Source organism: Talpa occidentalis, unplaced genomic scaffold (genome assembly GCF_014898055.3).
Source record: "Talpa occidentalis isolate TD23 unplaced genomic scaffold, MPIMG_talOcc4v2.1 talOcc4.12, whole genome shotgun sequence".
Lineage (NCBI taxonomy): Eukaryota > Metazoa > Chordata > Mammalia > Eulipotyphla > Talpidae > Talpa > Talpa occidentalis.
This window is the reverse complement of record NW_023601212.1, coordinates 4,009,036-4,031,878: the sequence shown is the minus strand read 5'-3', so window position 1 is coordinate 4,031,878 and position 22,843 is coordinate 4,009,036. Positions and strand designations below refer to the sequence as shown.

Sequence of the window (22,843 nt, the reverse complement as noted above, 5' to 3'; positions counted from 1 at the left end):
TGGGGGCCGCTTCCTCAGATTGTCTGGTCGGGAGCAGCAGGGTCACAGTCCACGGACTAAGTCATGATCCTGTCCTCAGTTAGTCAGAGATAATCTGTGCTTTGTCTTATGTGCTCAGTTTGATATCAGTTTTTTATAAATTATATATATGTTTATGGTATTTCCTTATTTTGAACTGTTCTGTATGCCGGGTTCAGTATCAAGAAAAACATAGTCTGCATGCATATTTCTTTGGTAAAGTGTTTAAAATAGGAAATTGTGTACTTAAAATGTAATAAAAACGAAAGGGAGGAAACTCTGTGCAGCTGTATGAGACAGCCATTTATGAATTAACTGCAGAAAAATCTTGTCATATCACAGTACCCATGAGTGTGAAAGGCTAATATTCACTGTCCCTTACTCGGTACTTCCTTCCTTCCTTTTGGTGCTTTGTTGCTGACCCACAATATCCTGTTCATGTCATTTTGCTCAGGGCTTTGTGTTTTATTTTTTCTTCCTTCTAGAAGAACTCTTGTCAGCTTTTATGGTGAGGCAGGCAGACCTGACAGTGATAACCTCCACTGGTTCTCCATCTGGGAAGCTTTTATTCAATTCGAATAATTTTCCAGGATTGAGTATTCTTGGCGGGAAGTCCTTGTGTGCAGGGTTATGAGCACCACATTCCTCTTCTCTCCTGGAGAGTGACTGGGGAAAAATCTGAGGAAAGCCTAATTTGGATGCCTTTGTAAATTCTCATTTTGTTCAAGCCTCCTGTAAATTCTTCTCTATTTTCTGATTTTTTTTATAATTTGGGGTGTCAGGTGTAGATCATTTTCACTTTGAAATTTGGCTGTTTTCTCTACATCCTGGACATTTATGGTTATTTCACTCTTCAGGTTTAGAAAATTCGCAGCTATGATTTTTTTTTTTGAAAGGCGTCCCTCTTCCCTGCTCCTTCATCTTCTGGGTTATCCACTATGCTTCTTTTTCCATTCCTAATTGCGTCTGAAATAGTTTGTAGCATTTCCTTATATTTCCTATATCTGTCTCATTTCTCTCGTTTTCCTAATTGGGTGATTTATATATTTGGATCCTCTATTTCCGAAGTTATTTTTTTGCCAGTTTAATCCTATATAAAACACTTTGTATATTTGTGTTCATTTACATCCAGAGACTCTTTTGTGCTCCCTTAATATTGTCCATCTCTTTGGTGAAGACTCCCTGGTTCGTTATCTTCTTTCTAGGTTCTCGCAGCTGCCCGTCTGCCCTGAGTCACTTCCCATAACTCAGGGGTGTATTTACTGTTGTTGCTCCACGTCACTGAGACTCCTCAGCTTCTCTCTCCTGTATTTATGAGCCAGAACTCCTGTTCTGCTACATTTTTTTCCTTCTTATGCTCAGATGTTCCCTGATTTCTAAGTATTTGAGTCACCTGATTTCCAGGTTTATAGTTGGGATGCTATGGGTCAGTTTTTTTAAAAAAAGATTTATTTATTTTTAATTTAATTTTATATATTTTTAAATCATTTTTAATTTTTGCACAATGTATGCATTTTCATCTTGCTTATATTCCCTATACAATTCCCACCCCCCTTATTTTGACAGTAATCCCTCCTACCTACCCCCCACCTCTGCTGTAGTGTGTCTCTGGTTTATAGCTGCTTGTTGATTTTGATTTTTACTTTTTACTAGTCTATGATAGTTTCTTTTCTAGTTTACCTTGGCGTGAGGTGGGCTGTGAGGAGTCTGGGACTTAAATGTTGTGTCAGTTACTTGAGAAGTGAACTCTGTCACCTCCACCTCCTCTCCTCTGTCCACAGAAGCTCCAGTTGGTCTTCAGTTGTCCTCACCTCCCGCCCATCACCTTCTGGTCGTTCCTGCCATGGATTGAGTCTCCTGGTGACTGTGCTGAGTCTAGTCCACAGGGTTCTATCTCTGGACTCAGCTGGCCTGGATATGAAAGGGGCATCTACGTGGACTGTGTGCCCATTGCACCGCTGTGGGCACAGGCAATGACCACCACAGCCACCAGCCCTGCTGTCTGCTGAGGGACCCAGGTTGCAAATGCTGCCAGTCTGCTTGGGACGTTGCAAAGCAGTGCTGTGTTCTCTGTCCCACCCGTCCTTCTCTCGGCTCTGGGATCCATTATGAAGCCATCTGGGCTCCCCTGAAAACTCTGATCTCCCCACTCTGGTAGAGGCTGGAGATTTTCTTTCCTGTACTGGTCACTGAGCTCACAGGGCCCCAGGCCAGAAGAGGAAACACTTATACAGTGTTGATGGAATGTAAACGTGTACTTCTGTTATGGAACCAGTATGGAAATTTCTAAAAATTTAAGAATATAAATTCCCTGTGATCCATTTGTCTCATTTCTGAGTATTATCTGAAAAACAGACTCAAAAATCACTAATTCAAGAGTTGTGTGCCACCCATGTTCACTACAGTGATATTTACAATGGCCAAGGTAGAAACAATCCAAGTAATGGACAAATGGGCAAGAGACCTGATATATGTAGATAATGGAATTCTATTTAGGTATTAAAAAGATGCCATTGTGCCACTTGCAACAACAGAAGGATAACACCAGAATTGTCCTTATTGAAGTAAGTCAAACAGAGAAAGCCAAATACCATATGATTTCACTCATATGTGATGAAGAAAACAAACAGATCAGGTCAATAAAAGGAAATACACTTTTGGGCTATATGAGAACAATCAGTGGCGAACAGAAAGATGGGGGAAGGGAGGTGGTTAATCAGAAACCGAGGACAATGGTATAATGAGAGATAAAGTTAAACATTTAATAGTGAACTCTATGTCTCCTATACATGTGTTGATTAATATACATGCATGCCTGAAATTTGCATAATGATATAATGCAAGGTTACTTCAATTTAAAAAATAAAAGGCTAAACTCAAAGGAAATGGAAAATAATTTTTTTTAAATGTTTTTTTTTTAAGATTTATTTATTTATTTATTTATTCATACAAGCACTGTGCACAGTCAGAAGCGCGGGAGGGTGAGAGAATTCACCAGAGCCAGAGCGGGGAGCAGAGCAGGCAGAAGGACCGAAGGACACTGCTGAGGGGAGCAGCGGGCGGCAGGAGAGGTCTGCGCGCCATGTGGGACCCTCCTCTGGTGGCCGGGGAGCAGCCGGGGATCGAACCGGCACTGCAGAGGCTGCGGGCAGCTTCGCAACCCCGCGCTCAACCGCTGCGCCACCGGGGAAGCCCGGAAATGGAAAATAATTTAATGGAAATGTCTCCTTTAATAATTAGTGTTGTGTTAAAATTAACTAATGTTTCAAAGTGAATAATGAAGTTATTTTGCATTATAAAATAATATGTACAATTATTGTATTAGAGGAGCCATAAGAAATAAGATCACACATGCTTCAATTGCTGTCTAATGTTGTTTTTATAAAAGATGTCCCTAAATCTGTTTTCTTGTGTCTAATTGTGTGGGAAATATAAACCAGGATTCAGATGGATATTTTGAGAAATAAATGCCTAGAAAGAGCTTTTTTTTTTTATTTTAGGATGTGTTCCATTCATGTAGAGTTTTTAGGCTTTTCAGCATACATGGATGTTGGATCTAACTGAAATAATAAACCAGTTCAATTAAAGTGGCAGGAAATAAACACAAACAAAACCAGCTCCTCCCTAAATATGAACAATGAGTTAGAGAGGGAATAAAAAAAGAAAATTATGTCATTTACAATCACACCAAAATAAACGAAAGTTAAATACCTAGTTAGTAAACTTAACAAAGGATATGAAGGGCCTGTATAAGGAAAACTAGTAGATGCTGTTAAAAGAAACAGAGAAAGACACAAAGAAATGGAAAATTATTCTTGCTTATGGGCTGGAGAATCAATGTGGCCACAATGACCATCCTCCACAAAGCACTACACAGAGTCAATACAACACACGAAATTATCCACGGCACCTTTAAGGCATAAAACACACATTACTGACTTTCATATGGATTCACCAAAGACCCCGGAAAGCAAAGCAACTCTGACCAGAAAGAGAAATACTATTACAATAGCAGGCGTCAAACAATACTATAAAGTTATAGTAATCAAAACAATACTGGATAATTAAAATGGTCAGAAATGATAACAGACACAGAGACCGATGGGATAGAAGCAAGACCCAGCAATAAATCAGACTTACAGGAATATTTACTCTACAAAATAGGAGCCAAGAACATACACCAGAACAAGGAGCCTCTTCAGGAAATGACATTGGAAAACTGGACACTCTTGAAAAAGAATGAAACTAGATGACTCTATCTCAAAACACACAAAAATCAATTCAAAATGAATAAAAGACTTTGATGTAAGACCCAAACCATAACACACACAGAAGACAACTTGGGCAAAACACTCTACAATATAAATTTCAGATGTGTTTGTGGATTCATCTCCAGCTACAAGGGAAACAAAGGGGAACATGAATAACTGGGATTGTATCAACCAAAATGCTTCTGTGCAGTAAAAGAAAACATCACTACAACACTAAGACAGCCTTCTACAGGGAGGACATATTTGCACAGCTTAATTCTGACAATTAAAGTCATACAAAGAACCTGGGGTGTTGAGGTCCATCCTCTCCTGTTCCAAATCCACCGAGAGGTGTCAAGTTCAACGTGAGGTACACCCCTGGTTAGGACACATCTGGTGGACGGAGAGAGGCTATTCGTCCAAGCCCACGTGCCATTAGATTGTGTGATGTGACACCAAGTTATTTCCAAGTACGTGCCTAACTCGCATAGAGACCTGGCACAGGTGTGTGAAAACATCCCTACTGTGTTGTGTGGCATCAAAGGGGCCTCCCTGGTGGCAAAGGTGGTTGAGCGCAACACTGTGAAGCTGTCCACAGATCCTGCAGTGCAGGTTTGATCCTGGTCGGCAACAGAGATACCCACATGGCACGGCAGACATTTCCTGTCTCGCCCGCTGCTCCTCTCAGGAATGTATTTAGTCAACCTGCAGGTTCTGTTCCCCACTCTGTCTCTGCTGAATCCTCTCACCCTCCCACACATCCGGCCTTTACCCTGGTTCTTGTATGCATGAATAAAATCTTTTTTTAAAAAAAAAGGTCAGGAAAGTGAAGGAAAAATTATTGTCTTCCAAAAGACTTTTCAGTACAGAGATGAGTCATCACAGGTCACTACAAGCCCTTCCTCTGGCTGCTAGAAAAGCAAAGGGAGACCCTCACTTGGTGTTCCTTGTCACGCCTGCTCCTGCTGTGGCAGTGCAGTGTGTGCACGATATAGAGTTTGCTCAACAGTCACTGCCTGGGATGAGGACAGTGACCTATAAGGATGGTGACGCCCGGTGTCAGGAGTCGATTTCTGTGGCAGTGCCCCATGCTGGCAGCAGCGAGCATGTTAGCGCTTCACTGTGCTGTTAAGCAGGACATGTGCCTAATATTTGGTGCACGGGTTTCAGAGTGAGTGTGGCAGTTACAAAAATCTCTAGTCTTCTGACCTGCACATTTAGCTGGCAAAGAACACAGTCGTTTCCTTCTGGAGTTACAAACATAAGGCTGGGCAGTCACATCACAATAATAACAAAAAAAGAAATTCCTATCTGCTTTTGCAAAAGTGCCAGGAAAATAAGGAGTGTGGTTGTGAAGGTTTTATATAGAGGGCTCGTTTCTCTGCTTTTTGAGAGAGGAATAGCACTACTGGACATATTGGGGGGGTCTTTGCCCCCACCACACTTGTGCCTTGATGATCTAGGGTATCAAGTCAAGATGGGCTCCTCAGCACAGACATTTGGAGAACCTGAACACAGAGTTAGAATAAGGCGCTGGGTGGCTACAGCTCTGGAAGGTGCAGGAGTTCATGATAAAGGAGTAACAAAAATGGATGCACTTGAGATCTGATTTTTCTCCTGGGATCAGAGAATCATTAAGAAACTTTCCTCTGTCCAGTCCAGTGTCCACAGGGAAATCATGAGCTCAGAGCTTGGAGCAGGAGAGTGAGGTGTGGCTAATGAGACCGCGTGGAGGGCGGTAAATACCCTGTCTCCCTCGGTCCCTCAGACTGTCCAACCCGGGACCGGAGAGGACATGATTCCTGTCTGTGGAGCCCGAGCTCTGCCCAGGGACCAGCCCGTGGCGCCCTCCTGAGATCCTGTCTGGGACACAGCCCAGATCCATCTTCAAGCGTCCAGGAGGGACTCCGACGGCTACATGGAGAAGCCCCCCTCGCAGCCCCCACCCAGGTGAGTCTCAGAGCCCAGCAGGCACTTGGGACAGATCCAGGGAAAATGCAAACTGAGTTCTGCCTCAGGTCACAGGGATCAAACCAGGCCCAGGGACAAGAGGTTCCCCTGTTCTCTTGCTTGACTGACTTGTCAATTTATAACTAATTTACTCAATTTGTGACTAAGAACTGCCCACTGCTCTCAACAATACGGAGATGGTGCTGACAGTGAAGAGACAGGAAGGAAAATCTGTTAGGATGAGACTGAAGGAGGAGTCGGAGGCTTAATGTGGTTTCCAGCAATATTAGGACAGAGACAAGAAGGTTTGACGCTAAGGCAGCAGGAAAATAAAGTATTAAATGCGATGGGGTCGGCACTGAAGTGAGGGGCTCAGTTTTAGGATGGGGTGTGTGAGCAGGTGATCTGTATTAGAAATATCCAGACTAATGGAGGCAGATGACCTCACAGAGCAGCTGAGGAGAGGAACAGTGTAGTGTGTCCACTATATTAGGTGCTCACAGAAGTAATACTTCTTCTTCAGTGTCAGTTGGGGGAGACTAAAGAGTTTAACTTTGCAACCACTCTATTCCTGGCAAATCTGCATAGTTTTCCTTGTTAGAATTTTGCTTTTTCAATTATAAATTGTGCTCATTCCTACAATTTATTCACTTAGGGCCTGCATTTTTATTCTGGTCTTGATTTCAAATATTCAAACAGAATTGGAGTTTTTCAAAATAAGTGTTTTGCACTTAATTCTCCCACATATACATAGGCTTTTGGATGAAATGTTTAAAAGTTTTCCAATTGTGTGGGCCTCTGTTAATCTATTGTGTTCCACTATGTACTGAAACATGGGCTGTATCTTGCATTCTTACTGGTAATAATATTTAACACGCACTGTGTTCATGTCACATCTGTTTTCCCTCATTACTGTCTCCTCACTTTTGTGATTTGATTTAATTGACATGAAACAATGTTAAAGTTGCAGAAAAACATGTTGATTTCATATATTTATATATTGAAATACAATTACCGCTGGAGCACTAGCTGACACCTCCATCAATACACACAATTAATAATTATTTTTGTCACAAAATTATTAAGAAATAATCTCCTGATAACTTTGAATGTCATATGAAAATACCGTTGACTATGTACAATGCAGTAGATTCCACAATCTCAGTCATTCACCAGTTTCAAGTTTGTGTCCTGAAACAGCCTCTTCTGAATTCCCCAACCTGGTCCATGGAAGCTATTTAAGTCTGTTCTAGGACCACACACAGAAGTCATGTCCAGTGTTTGTAGTTCTCTGACTTGTGTCACGTGGCACAACGTTCTTAGGTGCTCGGGTTGTCACAAGGGCAGGGTGTCCTTCCTTCTCTTAACTGGATATTATTTGATATTTTATTATATAGAATGTGTTTTATAGCAACATGGTATCTTGTGCGTGTATTACACATTATATGTTTTACATAATCCATGTATATTCATTTGGACAATTAAGAGCAATTGTATACACGTATTGTGAATATATATTTTATATCTATACATGTACACATTATTTTCTTTATTCTCCCACTAAGAGACTCACAGGTTATTTCTAAATTTTGGCTCAATAAGCAAGGGGGAGTGGATAGCTTTTCAATGTCCTGTGTTCATTTCCTTTGTACATGTATAAACACATCACGGGGGAGTCTAACTTTGCTATTTTGAGGCGTCTCTGTTCTCTTACCCACGGTGGCTGAAGTGGTCTATTAGCCACTGACAGCACCCCAGAGTTCTCTGTGCCCCACTCCCACTGGTCATCTCCCTGGAGCTCTGTCAGCAGCTGTGAGGTGACAGCCCCTGGTTCAGATTTGCATTTCCCTGGTGAGTGATCCTCAGGTGCTTGCTGACCATCTAGGTGTCTCCTCTGTAAAATACATATTTGGGTGCTCTCTGCCATTTGCATAGGCAATGACTTCCTGTGTGACATTAAAAAGCAGGAGGCCACACGTGGTGTTACATAAACGGAAAAGCTTCTGCATACAAGAGAGACAAAGGGATGATGGGCAGCCAATTTGTTCCTGAAAAAAGCCCCCACCTTCCATCTCCTGGATCACATTCTTCTATATTCAAGTGACAATATCAATCTATTTGTCAAGCATTTTGCAATCCATTTTTATCTAGAGAAAATTGATAGGTTTGGATCAGCATTTTTCAGTGCTTTGGAAAAAGTGTCATTTCCATTTTTCATGTCCAAGCTTTGTTCAATTTACATTTAAGAGAACAACGTGGATGTGATTAAGTTCTTGTTATATCTTTTCTTCACAAAGTCTTAGATTTTTCCTCCATTGTGCTTAATGCATTCATGCTGATTCCGGTGTATTTATCCAGGCTTTATTTTTCCTTCTACTCAATCTATTGTATGGATTACAATTCCTTGGCATAGTTTCTATATGATGGAATCACAAAAGTGAGCAAACTAGCTGCAGTCCCTGCTCATGTGGATGTTACGTTATGACAGAGAGGGTTGAGCACAAGGAATAGCGCATGTGGGATATGATGGTCTCAGGAATAAACAACACGGAGGAAAGGGACAGACTGTCGGGGCACAAGCAGGATTTTATGGAATATTGTCTGGGGAGGCCACTGCTTGTTGGACAAGGAGCAAAACAAGGACCAGTTTATCTGTGTCAAAGAGAGATCAAAACCTAAAGCCCAAGGAAAACAAAAGAATCAATTCCACAGAAACAAAAGCCAGAGAAGGGACAATCTCACTCACTCTGCATCATGTCATAGCATGTGGTCACATAAGGGGGAAAAGGTAGAAAACAACACTCAGATCAGGATCCCACTGTCAACCCCATCACAGGCGAGTGGCGTGACAGCGGGTCAGTTGGCCTGGGGGCCCTGGTGTCCAAGGAACTGTTCTCCACCTGGCCTGGCTCTTCAGTTGGGGCCTCACTCACATGAGGTCTTCCCCTCATTAGTGAGAACTCACCTTTTAAACACTTCTCTCCTGTATGCCTTGGATGCCAGATACTCTGAGGTTGCCTAAAGTCACACCTGCCTTTTACTCTGCGATGTGGCTTACCTACCTACACATACATGCAGAAACGACACACACACGTACACACGCACACACAACTGATGGAAGAGAACTGTCATTGTCCAGTGTATTCAGACAATGCACTCGGACATTTTCCTACATGCTTTAATTATTCTCTTGTACTTCATTCATGTAAACTCAGGTCTGACCCCTGATGGATGTGAGTTTCAGGATATGGAAATTCCTCTTGCGTGTTCTCCACAACTATATTAGCATGTTCCTGTCTTTCTCAACTTGTCATTATTTTTTGTGAGACCATATTCTTCATCTAGCTCATGCAATATGTATTTATTTTTCTACTATTCCCATCTAAACTAAGTCAGGGTTGGGTGTCAGAGTATAGTGAATACATTAATTTCACACTTAAATATCATGCATTGATTCTTGGAAACTGCAACTCTAAGTGAAGTATATTGCAAAGCAAACTGTATCATGTACTTCTCATGCATATATTGTTGCCACGTGATGTCTCCTTCATAGATAAATCCTGCTGCCTCAGATTATTTTGTTCAAAGTCTGTTAATTGGAAGTGATTATACAAGCTTCCTCTTGATTCTAACTCTTCATCCAACTACATAATTTTACCTAACAATAGTAAGCACCATATGAAATATTATTTTCTGAGACCACACACATACTTCACAGAAAACTTGCTAGGGGATAGGATTTTTCTCTTTTTTTAAAAAATAAAATACTTATTTATGATGTATGCATAGAAGAACTAGGGTGCAGGCCAAAGTTGCAGTGGGTGAGGGCACTCACCAGAGACAGAATGGGGGCAGGACAGGCAGATCCACTGAAATACACTGCTGAGGGGAGCAGTGGGAAGATAAGAGAGGTCTGCTGTGCCATGTGGATCACTCCCTGGCCAGGGATCATACTCAGGCTGTCCCAGTGGTAGCTGTGAGACTTAGCCCCTAGGCCACCAGGGACACCCAAGGGCTAGAATTTTTCAAAGTCGGTCTCACTGCTTTTTTCCATGATTCCAACAATATTTGGAAAAGCAATTGATCAAATGTATTTAAAATAAAATATTAGGAAATTTTCAGATACAATTTTGACTTAGAAATATGTTTACATAAAATGTTAACAATGGTTAATTATTTTCAGTATCAGGGGAAGGTCACTTAATAGCCTTGAAAATTTTGGGTAACGGGCTCTAGCTCTAAGAAATGAAATTCATTAATGTATTTCAAATGAAATCACCCCATTTAAACTCATTCCATGATTGCTCTGCTGTGGTTAAGTTGACATCACTTCTGTCTCCATCCCCCAGGCTCACCAGTGACCTGGCGCCAGGAAACCAAACCCACCCCACAGCGTTCATCCTCCTGGGGCTCTCAGAAGAGGCCTCGCTGCAGCCCCTCCTCTTCGGGGCATTCTTGTCCACGTATTTGGTCACATTCACTGGGAATCTCCTCATCATCCTGGCCATTGTCACGGACCCCCGCCTGCACACCCCCATGTACTTCTTCCTCGCCAACCTGTCCTTTGCCGACATCTGCTTCACCTCCACCACCGTCCCCAAGATGCTGCTGAACATCCAGACACAGAACAAAGCCATAACCTACGCGGGCTGTCTCAGCCAGATGTTTTTCTTCTTACTCTTTGCAGGAGTGGACACCTTCCTCTTGACAGCCATGGCCTATGACCGGTTTGTGGCCATCTGCCATCCCCTGCACTACATGGTCATCATGAACCCCCAGTTCTGCAGCCTCCTGCTTCTTGCATCCTGGGTGTTAAGTCTTCTGCATGCTCTATTGCACAGCTTAATGGTTTTGCGACTGTCCTTTTGCTCACAGCAGCAAATCCCTCACTTCTTCTGTGACCTGGACCAGATGATCCAGCTTGCCTGTTCTGACACCTTCCTCAATGAGCTGGTGATATATTTAGCAGCAGGTGTTGTGGTGCTCATTCCTCTGAGTGGCATCCTTTACTCTTACTCTAAGATTGTATCCTCTGTTTTGAAAATCTCCTCAGCAAGCGGCAGGTACAAAGCCTTCTCTACCTGCGGGTCTCACCTCTCCGTGGTCTCCCTGTTCTACGGGACAGCGCTCGGTGTGTACTTCAGCTCTGATGCTACCCACGAATCCGGGGACAGTGCAGTTGCCTCGGTGATGTACACAGTGGTCACCCCCATGCTGAACCCCTTCATCTACAGTCTCAGAAACAAGGACATAAAGCAGGCCCTGGGGAGGCTCTTCAGCTGCAGAGCAACCCCAACGTGATGGGGGCCGCTTCCTCAGATTGTCTGGTCGGGAGCAGCAGGGTCACAGTCCATGGACTAAGTCATGATCCTGTCCTCAGTCAGTCAGAGATAATCTGTGCTTGTCTTATGTACACAGTTTGACATTAGTTTTTTATATATTATATATTATAATTTTTTTATATATTACAAATATCTTCTGTATTTCCTAAATTATTTTTAACTTTTCTGAATACTGGGTTTAGTATTCAGAAAAGTATAGTGTGAATGAATTTTTCTTTAGTAAAATGTTTAAAACAGGAAAGTGGTTACTTACAAAGTAATACAAAGAAAGGGAGGGGAAATATGTACAACTGTATCCTGTAAAAACAGCAATTTACGGATTATCTGCAGAATAGCTGTGTCATGTCAAAGCATCCATGAGTGTCCAGGGCTAATACTCCGCTGTCCCTACTTCTGTAACTTCCTTCCTGCCTTTCAGTGCTTTGTTGTTGACCCATAATATTCCTGCTCATGTCATTTTGCTCAGGGCTTTATGTTTCATTTTTTCTTTCTTGTAGAAGAACTCCTGTCAGTGTTTATTGTCAGGCAGGCAGACCTGGCAGCAATCAACTCCATGGGCTTCTCTCTCTGGGGAATCTTTCATTCACATTCATAATGGAATAATTCTGCAGGGTGGAGTGTTCTTGGCGGGAAGTCCTTGTGTTTAGGATCATGAGCACTTCCTTCCTCTCCTGTCCTGGTGGGTGACTGGGGAAACGTCCGAGGAAGCCTCCGTTGGATGTCTGCGAATTCTCTTTTCTACAGGCCGCTGTGAATTCTTTTTTCTCATTTTTTATACTTTAACAGAGGGGTATTGGGATGTCAGTCTTTTCGCTTGGGTGTTATCTATACTTCCTGGATATGTACGGTTATTTCACTCTTTACGTTTAGAAAATTCTCAGGTATGATTTTTTTATTATTTAAAAAAAAATAAAATAAATAAAAAAGTGTCCCTCTCCCTTCTTTATTCATCCTGTGGATCATCCACTATGCTTACGTAGCCACTTCTATTTGAGTCTGACATTCTTTGTAGCGTATCCTTATTTTTCCTATGTCGGCCTTATTTCTTCTGTTTTCCTCATTGGGTGATTTCTATATTTGGATCCTCTATTTCTGAATTTTTTTTTGTTTGCCACTTAAATTCTATTTAAAACATTTTTTTATATTTGTGTTTGTTCACATTCAGAGACTCTTGTGTTCCTTTGATATTGTCCATCTCTTTGTCCATCTCTCTGGTTCTTTATCTTCTTTCTCAGGTCTCGCAGCGGCCTGTCTGCCCTGAGTCACCTCCCATAACTCACGGGTGTATGTAATGTTGTTGCTCCACGTCGCTGAGACTCCTCTGCTTCTCTCTCCTGTCTTTATGAGCCAGAACTTCTGTTCTGCTACTGTTTTCCCTTTTTGTGCACAGCTGTTCCTGGGTTTCTGAGTATTGATGTCACCTCATTTCCGGGTGTACAGCTGGGTTGCTGGGGGTTAGTTTGTTTCTCTTCTAGTTTACCTTGGAGTGAGGTGGGCAGTGGGGAGTCTGGGGCAGAGTGTTGTCTCCGTTTGTTGAGACGTGAACTCTGTCACCTCCACCTCCTCCCCTCTCTCTCACAGCAAGGTCCAACTGGTCATCAGTTGTCCTCACCTCCCGCCCAACTCCCTCTGGTCGTTCCTGCCACGGAATGAGTCTCCTAGTGATGGAGCTGGGTCTAGTCCACAGGGTTCCACCTCTGGACTCAGTTGTCCTTGATATGAAGGGGGCACCTACATGGGCTGTGTGCCCATTGCACAGCTGTGGGCACAGGCATTGACCACAGGCAACGACCACCACAGCCACCAGCCCTGCTGTCCACTGAGGGACCCGGGTTGCAAATGCTGCAAGTCTGCTTCAGCCGTTGCAAAGAAGTGCTGTGTTCACTGCTCCATCATCCTTTCCCTGCTCTGGATCCATTATGAAGCCATCTGGGCTCCCCTGAAAACTCTAATCTCCTCACTCTGGTAGAGCGTGGAGATTTCCTTTCCTTTGCTGGTGACTGAGCTCACAGGGCCCCGGGCCGGGAGAGGAAACACTTATGTAATGTTGGTGAAAGGGAAACATAACACAACATCTGTTATGGAAGCAGTATGGAAATTCCTCAAACTTTTAAGACTATGAATTCCCTGTGTTCCAACTGTCTCACTTCTGAGTATTTACCTGGAATATACGTACAAAAACACTAATTCCTAGATTTGTGTGCCACCCATGTCACTGCAGTAGTATTTACTACAGTCAAGAGGCAGAAACAATCCAGGTGATGGACAACTGGACAAAAGATGTGGTATATATAGATAATGGAATATTATTTGGTATTATAAAGATAAGATTGTGCATTTGCAATAACAGAAGGATAACAAAACAATTATCCTTACTGAAATAAGCAAGCAGAGGAAGTCAAATACCATATGATTAAAGTAATATGTGACAAAGAAAACAAATAGGGGCTTCTCTGGTGGCACAAGGGGTTAAGCACCACACTATGAAGCTGTCCGCAGACTCTGCAGCACGAGTTCAATTCCAGGCCAGCCAGGGAGCACCCCACATGGCGCAGCAGACCTCTCCTGTCTCTCTCTCTGCTCCCCTCAGCAGTGTATTTCAGTCAGTCTGCCTGTTCTGCTCCCCACTCTGTGTCTGGTGAATCCTCTCACCCCCCCACACCTCTGGCCTATACCCCAGTTCTTGTATGCATAAATAAATAAATCTTTAAGGAAAAGTCTAAAAAGCAAAGAGAAAAATAAAGAGATCTGGTCAATAAAATGAAATATGCTTTTGGACTTTATAAGAACAATCATTGACTACCAGAGAGATGGGGAAAGGGAGGTGGTTAAATCAGAAGTCAGAGGACAGCGGTATAATGAAAGATAAAGTTAAACATTTAGTAGTGAACTTTATGTCGCATATACTTATGTTGAATAAAAGTGATGCATATCTGAAATTTATATAATGTTGTTTTGCAAGGTTACTTCAATTAAAAAAATTAAAAGATAAACTCAAAGGAAGTGGAAAGAATTTAATGGGAGTGTCTCCTTTAATAAACAGCTTTGTATTAAAATTAAGATATGTTTCAAAGTAAATAATGAAGTATTTTGAATTATAAAATAAAATGTAAAATTACTGAATGAGAGAAGCCATAAGGAATAGGCACACCCACTGCATGGTGCCTTTACACATAACTCACAAAAGATTACACAAGCTTCAACTGCCTTCTTATATTATTATTTTTTTTAATGATGGCCCTCAGTCTTTTCTGGTGTCTAATAGTGTGGATGAGACTGAAAGGGGACTGGGAGGCTTAACACGGTTCCAGCAACGTTAGGACAGAGCCAAGAAGGTCTGGAGTTGAGGCAGCAGGAAATAAAGTGTTTAATGTGAAGGGGGTGACCATAGTGGACGGGGTGGTGAGCAGGGCATCTGTGTTGGAGAGATCCAAATTAATGGAGGCAGTTGACCTCACAGCACGGCTGAGGAGAGGAACAGTGTGTAGTGTTCCCTCATAGTAGGTGCTCACAGAAGTCATCCTTTTTCTTGAATGTCAGTTGGGGGAGAGTAAAGAGTTTTACTATACAACCCACCCCTCCAATATTGGCAAATCTTCATAGTTTTGCTTGTTAGTATTATGCTGCTTTCCGTTAAAATTGTGCTCATTCTGACAGTTTATTTACTTCCTAGGCCCTGAATTTTTATTTTGGTTTGTGATTCAAATATTCAAATAGAACTGAAGTTTTTCAAAGTAAGTGCTTTGACCCAATTCTCCCATATACACATAGATTGTTGGACAAAATGTTTGAAAGTTTTCAATTTTGTGTGGGCCTCAGTCGAACCTATCATGTCCCATTATGCATTTTAAACATCAGCAGTTTCTTGCATTCTTAGTAGTAATAACGTATTGTACACATTGTGTGCATGTCACTTCTGTTTTTCCTCATTATTATCTCTCCTCAGCTCTGTGGTTTGATCTGTTGTTTTTTCACTGAGATTTAATTGACATGAAACAGTGTGTAAGCTGTAGAAAAACATACTATTTGATATATTAATATATTGCAGTATGATTACCACTGTAGAGCTAGCTAACACCTCTATCAATACACACAATTAATATTAATTTTTGTCACAAAACCATTAAGAAATCACTCTCAATATTTGAAGGTAATAAGGAAGAACTGTCACAATGCAGTATATTTCCAGAACCTTATTCATCCAGCATTCATCATTCAAGTTTGAATCCTGAAACAACTTCTTCCAAATTCCCCACCCTGGCCTGCATAACCAATTTAAGTCTATTTTAGGACCACACACATTAGTGATAGCCCATATTTCTCGTTCTTTCACTTCCATCATGCAGCAGAATGTTTTCAGGTGTCGTGTTGTTGCAAAGGCAGGGTGTCCTGCTTTCTCTTGACTGGATATTATTTGGTATTTTATTATATAGAATGTGAGTAATAACACATTATTCTGTGTATTACACATTGTATGTTTTACACAAACCATGTACATTTATTATGACATTAAGTGTAAACATAAATATTGAGAGAGCACATCTGCATTTTAGATCTATACGCACACTATTTTTTCATTCATCCACTGATTTACTCATATCAGTAAGCAAGGGGGTGCAGAGAGCTGTTTGACGTATGTTTTCATGCCTTTGTACATGTATGAACAGATCATGGGGGAGTCTATGTTTGCTATTTTGAGGCACCTTAATTTGCTTATCCACCGTGGCTGGAGCGGTGTATTAGCCACCGACAGCACCCCAGGGTTCTCTGCACCCCACTCCCAGTGCTGACCTTTGGTCATCTCCCTGGAGCTCTGTCAGCAGCTGTGAGGTGAGGCTCCTGGTTCCGATTTGCATTTCCCTGGTGAGTGACCCTGAGCACCCCCTCATGTGCTTGCTGCCCATCCAGGTGTCTCCTCTGGAAAACACATACTTAGGCGCTCTCTGGTATTTGCATAGGCAATGACTTCCTTGTGACATGAAAAAGCAGGAAGCCACACGTGGTGCTACACACACTGAAAAGCTTCTGCATACAAGAGAGACAAAGGGACGATGGGCAGCCAATTTGTTCCTAAAAACATCCCCCACCTTCCCCTCTCTTGGATCACATTCTTCTGTGTTCAAAGGACAATATCAATCTATTCCTCTAGCATATGGAATCCATTGTTGTTTCTCTAGGGAGAAATGAGAGCTTTGGATCTGCAGTTTCCACTGCTTTGGAAAGAGTGTGATTCCTATTTTCATTTTCAAGTCTTTGCCAATTTACTTTTTAGAGAACCAGTGGATGTGATTAAGTTCTTGTTATAACTATTCTTCCAAAGTCTTAGATTCTGCTCCATTGTGCTTAATGCATTCATGTTGACCCCGGTGTACATAACCAGGATTTATTTTTCCCATTATTCCATTTATTGTATGGATTACAATTTCTTGGCATAGTTTCTATACGATGAAATCACAAAAGTGAGCAAACTAGCTGCAGTCCCTGCTCATGTGGATGTCACATTATGACAGAGAGGGTTGAGCACAAGGAAATAGCGCATGTGGGATATGATGGTCTCAGGAATAAACAACACGGAGGAAAGGGACAGACTGTTGGGGCACAAGCAGGATTTTATGGAATATTGTCTGGGGAGGCCACTGCTTGTTGGACGAGGAGCAAAACAAGGGCCAGTTTTTCTGTGTCAAAGAGAGATCAAAACCTAAAGCCCAAGGAAAGCAAATGAAGTGATTCCACAAAAACAAAAAAACAGAGGAGGGACCAGCTCACTCACTCTGCATCATGTACAGTGTGTGGTCACATAAGGGGGAACAGGTAGAAAACACTCAGATCAGGAATCCACTGTCAATCCCACCACAGGTGAGTGGAGTGACTGCGGGTCCGTCGGCCTGGGGGCCCTGGTGTCCAAGGAACTGTTCTCCACCCAGCCTGGCCCTTCAGTTGGGGCCTCACTCACATGGTCTCTCCCTCGTTAGCAAGAACTGACCTTTCAAATACTTCTCTCCTGTATGCGATGATGCCAGATTCTTCTTACTGTGGCCTAAAGTAACTCTGTTTTTTTCTCTGTGATGTAGCTTACCTACGACACACACACGTACACACGTACACACAACTGATGGAAGAGAACTGTAAATCAATGTCCACGGTGTGTTCAGACAATGCACTCAGACATTTTCCTATGGGCTTTACTTGTTCTATTCTACTTCATTCATGTAAACCCTGGCCTGACCCCCTAATGATGTGAGTCTCAGGACATGAAATTTCCTTTTCTGTGTTTTCCATAAGTATTTTAGCATTTCCCTGTTTGTGTTTCTGAACTTGTCATTATTTTTCAGTCCATATTCTTTATATAGCTCATTAAATACATATTTATTTTCTACTATTCCCAACTAAACTAACATTAGGACGGGGTGTCAAGTATACAGAATACATTAATTTCTCACTTAATATCACGGCTAGATTCTTGGAAACTGCACCTTTAAGTGAAATGATATATACAAAACAAGCTATTATAAGTTAGTTGATAACACAAGAATTAAATTTCCTATGGCAGATTTCTGGTCACAGACACATCACCAAACTTGTATATAAAGACCCTGACACTTCTAATACTAAACACTATTTGTAATCATTCATGTATATATTTACCTCCAAGTCAGCTCATTCCAGTCAGAGCTGAGGGCACTGAGGCCTGCCAAGAGGCAGGCGGTGCAAAGGAACTGACCCTGACAGGAGCTGTTCGGATGCAGGGCAGTGGACTGCAGGTGGGAGTGCAGCCCGGTCCAGCCATTGCAGAGAGCAGTGAGGATGCATCTCAAATCAATAAACATGGATTTGCTATTTGACCCAGTAATTCCACTCCTAGGGATCTGTCCACAAAATTCAAAAACCTAATTGGAAAGAAAACTTGCACTCCCATGTTTATTGCAGCACTGTACATTATAGCTGAAACATCCTAACACATGAGCAGATCAAGATGCAATATATACACACAATGGAATACTACTCAGCAATCAAAAAGATAAACTGATGCCATTTTGACAACATGGATGGAGCTTGGTATCATAATGCTAACTGAAATAAGTCACGAGAACAATAAATACCCAGTGGTGTGACTAATATGTGGAACATAAAACAACTAAATTAAAAGATTAAGGCTGTTGAAAACTAATCCTTGATGGCTGACTACAGAATGGAAACACCAAGGGAGGAGGCTGGGGGAAGGGAAGAACAGAGAGAAGGAAGCACAATGCTCTGGGGTGGTGGAACACAGGTGAGGTGGTGTGGGTGCCTATGGTTGCAATACCTGGTGGGGGTTCCCCAATACTACCTCAGTAAAAATTTTAACTGAATAAATAAGGATACAACAGCCAAGGTTCTTTGTTTTCAGGTAACCAGTTTCTTAAAATGCAGAGGAAATAGCAACTTACTTTACAACAATTATAGAGAGCTGATTCTTTCAAAAGTACAACACTTTTTTTTTTTTCCTTGTCCTCAGTGATTTCTAACTGTCAGCTCTGCCTCGATGCACAGGACAATATGCCCTAATTGTGGATCAGAAAGTGTGAGTGTGGCTGAAATAAGGGAAGTAACCCTTATTGTAGGTAAAGAGAAGACAAGGAGACATCGATCCCAAGTTGAAGCTGTCTTCTACAATCAAACATACAGAATCTAAATAAAATGTGACAGAAATAAATTATAGTTTAAGGAGGAATTAAATTATGGATAATTTAAACATGTAATGCATAATAGTCACACTTAGGCACAGCATAGGTAACACACTCTGCCCACTAGAAGATCAGCAAAGGGACAATGTCATGCACAGGAACTTCACAAAAGAGCAGGATTTCGGGGCCTCCTGCTAACTCTTTAATCTCACCCTCAATCTGGAGTCCCCCTCCCGTCACACCCCTACTTCTGTGTTCTGTAACGATGCCCGGAACGTTCCTGTAGTGACATCTTTTTCTGGCTATTTCCCCAAACCCAAATGAATGATCGTCTCATGGATATATGGTGGCCACATGATATGTTCTTCATAGATCTTTCTCGCTGCCTTCAGATGTTTTTGTTCAAAGCCTCCGAAACAGAAGTGGTTATACAAGTTTCCTCTAGATTCCATCTCTTCATTGAACTGCATTATTTTACTTAACAATAATAATCACCATATGAAATATTATTTACTGAGACCACAGAGTGGGGAGGAGGACAGGCAGATCTACTCAGTACACAGCTGTGGTCTCTAGTGCCTTGTGGGTCAGCAACCTGGTTGGAGATCAAACTCAGGCTGCCAGGGTGGTGCACAGAGTCTGAAACTCTAGGCCACCAGGGAGGCCCTAGTGGTAGAATTATTCAGAGTCAGACTCACTGCTTTTTCTCCATGATCCCAAAAATATTTGGAAAAGCAATTGATCAAATGTATTTAAAAGAAAATCACACGACATTTTCAAAGAAAATTTTGACTTGGAAAAATGTTTGTATTAGATGTAAGACTGGCTAATTATTTTCAGCATCAAGGGAAGGTGAGTCATTAATAGCACTGAAAATTTCAGGGAACAGGCACTAGCTCTCTAACATGAAATTTATTAAGTGAAAATGTTTTAAATAAAATCACCCCATTTAAACTCATTGCTTGATTGCTCTGCTGTGGTTAAGTTGACAACACTTCTGTCTCCATCCCCCAGGCTCACCAGCGACCTGGCGCCAGGAAACCAAACCCACCCCACAGCGTTCACCCTCCTGGGGCTCTCAGAAGAGGCCTCGCTGCAGCCCCTCCTCTTCTGGGCATTCTTGTCCATGTACTTGGTCACGGTCACTGGGAATCTCCTCATCATCCTGGCCATCGTCACGGACCCCCGCCTGCACACCCCCATGTACTTCTTCCTCTCCAACCTGTCCTTTGCCGACATCGGCTTCACCTCCACCACCGTCCCCAAGATGCTGCTGAACATCCAGACACAGAACAAAGCCATAACCTACGCGGGCTGCCACAGCCAGGTGTTTCTCTTCTTCCTCTTTGCAGGACTGGACAACTTCCTCTTGACAGTCATGGCCTACGACCGGTTTGTGGCCATCTGCCATCCCCTGCACTACATGGTCTTCATGAACCCCAGGTTCTGTGGCCTCCTGCTTCTTGCATCTTGGGTGTTAAGTCTTCTGGATTCTCTATTACACAGCTTAATGGTTTTGCGACTGTCCTTTTGCTCACAGCTGCAAATCCCTCACTTCTTCTGTGACCTGGACCAGGTGATCCAGCTTGCCTGTTCTGACACCTTCCTCAATGAGCTGGTGATATATTTAGCATCGGGGATTCTGGGGGTCATTCCTCTCAGTGGCATCCTTTTCTCCTACTCTAAGATTGTGTCCTCTGTTTTGAAAATCTCCTCAGCGAGCGGCAGGTACAAAGCCTTCTCCACCTGCGGGTCTCACCTCTCCGTGGTCTCCCTGTTCTACGGGACGGGGCTCGGCGTGTACCTCAGCTCTGCCGCTAACCATGACTCCAGGGACAGTGCAATCGCCTCAGTGATGTACACGGTGGTCACCCCCATGCTGAACCCCTTCATCTACAGTCTCAGAAACAGGGACATAAAGCAGGCCCTGTGGAGTCTCTTCAGCTGCAGAGCAACCCCAACGTGACGGGGGCCGCTTCCTCAGATTGTCTGGTCGGGAGCAGCAGGGCTCACAGTCCATGGACTAAGACATGATCTTGTCCTCAGTTAGTCAGAGATAATCTGTGCTTTGTCTTATGTACACAGTTTAACATCAGTTTTTTTATATATTATAAATATTTTTTCTGTATTTCCTAAACTATTTATTTATGTTTTGGTGGGACCCTCGCCAGTGGCTGGGGACCGAACTGGCTCTGCAGAGGCTGCGGGCAGCCTCGCAACCCAGAGCTCAACTGCTGTGCCACCAAGGGAGGCCCTATTTCCTAAATTATTTTAACTGGTATGAATATTGGGAAGTATTCAAAAAAGAATCTGCATGACTTTTTCTTTAGTGAAATGTTTAAAACAGGAAATTGGGTACTTACAAAATAATAGAAAGATGGAGGAAAATATACACAACTCTATTGGGAAAAAATAAGCAATTTATGGATTATCTGCAGAAGAATCTTGCGATATCACAGTACCCATGTGTGTCCAGGGCTAATATTCACTGTCCCTACTGCTGTCCTTTACTTCCTTCCTTTCAATGTTTTATTGTTGACCCATAATATTCCTGTTCATGTCATTTTCTCAGGGTTTGTTTCATTTTTTTTTTTCTTGTAGAAGAACACTGTCAGTTTTTATGGTGAGGCAGGCAGACCTGATGGGGATCAACTCCATTGGCTTCTCTGGGGAAGCTTTTATTAACATTCATAATTGAATAATTTTGCAGAATAGAGTATTCTTGGCGGGAAGTCTTTGTGTTTAGGATTATGAGCACTTCCTTCCTCTCCTTACCAGGAGGGTGACTGGGGGAAAATCAGAGGAAAGCCTAACTTGGACGCCTTTGCAAATCCTCTTTCATTCAGGCCTCCTGTACATCTTCTCTTTTTTTCTGATTTTTTCTGATTTAACAGTGGGGTGTCGTGGTGTAGGTCATTTTCACTTTGAAAGTTGAGTGTTGTCTGCACTTCCTGGATATTTGTGCTTATTTCACTCTTGGTTTGGAAAATTCTCAGCTGTGGTTTTTTGAAGTGTCACTCCTCTCTTCTCTGTTCACCTTCCGGATTATCCACGTCTATGGAGTCTGACATTTTTGTAGTGTTTCCTTATTTTTCCTGTGTCTGAGTCTCATTTTTCTCTGTTTTCCTAATTGGGTCATGTATATATTGAGATCCTCCATTTCTGAAGTTATTTTATTGGCCCGTTTAATTCTATTTAACACACTTTCTATACTTGTGGTCATTCACATTCAGACAGTCTTTTGAGTTCTCTTAATCTTGTCCAGCTCTTTGGTGAAGACTCTCTGGTTCTTTCATCTTCGTTCAAACGTCCTGCAGATGCCTCTCTGCATTTGAGTTATTTTCCCATAACTCACGGGTGTATTTACTGTTGTTGCTCCACGTCACTGACACTCCTCTGCTTCTCTCTCCTGTATTAACAAACCAGAACTTCTGTTCTGCTACTTTTTTTTGCTCTTGTGCTCAGATGTTCTTTGAATTCTAAGTAATTATGTCACCTCATTTCCAGGTTTGTAGTTGGGGTGCTGTGGTGAGATTGTTTCTCTTCTAGTTTTCCTTGGCTTCAGGTGAAGGTGGTGGGGAGTCTGGGGCTTAAATATTGTCTCAGTTTGCTGAGACGT

The 22,843-nt window shown here is 42.3% G+C and overlaps 2 protein-coding genes across 2 annotated transcripts; both read left to right on the top strand.

Annotated features, from left to right (window-relative positions):
* The first annotated feature begins 6,186 nt into the window (after positions 1-6,186).
* On the top strand, positions 6,187-11,519 carry LOC119240303 (olfactory receptor 7A10-like). The gene is made up of 2 exons (XM_054692923.1): positions 6,187-6,218; positions 10,568-11,519. Exons 1-2 carry the CDS (start codon positions 6,187-6,189, stop codon positions 11,517-11,519), a joined length of 984 nt encoding a protein of 327 aa, XP_054548898.1.
* A 6,054-nt stretch (positions 11,520-17,573) lies between these two features.
* LOC119240302 (olfactory receptor 7A10-like) lies at positions 17,574-21,190 on the top strand. The gene is made up of 2 exons (XM_054692922.1): positions 17,574-17,602; positions 20,239-21,190. The coding sequence occupies exons 1-2, from the start codon at positions 17,574-17,576 to the stop codon at positions 21,188-21,190; spliced, it is 981 nt and encodes a 326-aa protein (XP_054548897.1).
* Positions 21,191-22,843: the final 1,653 nt, after the last annotated feature.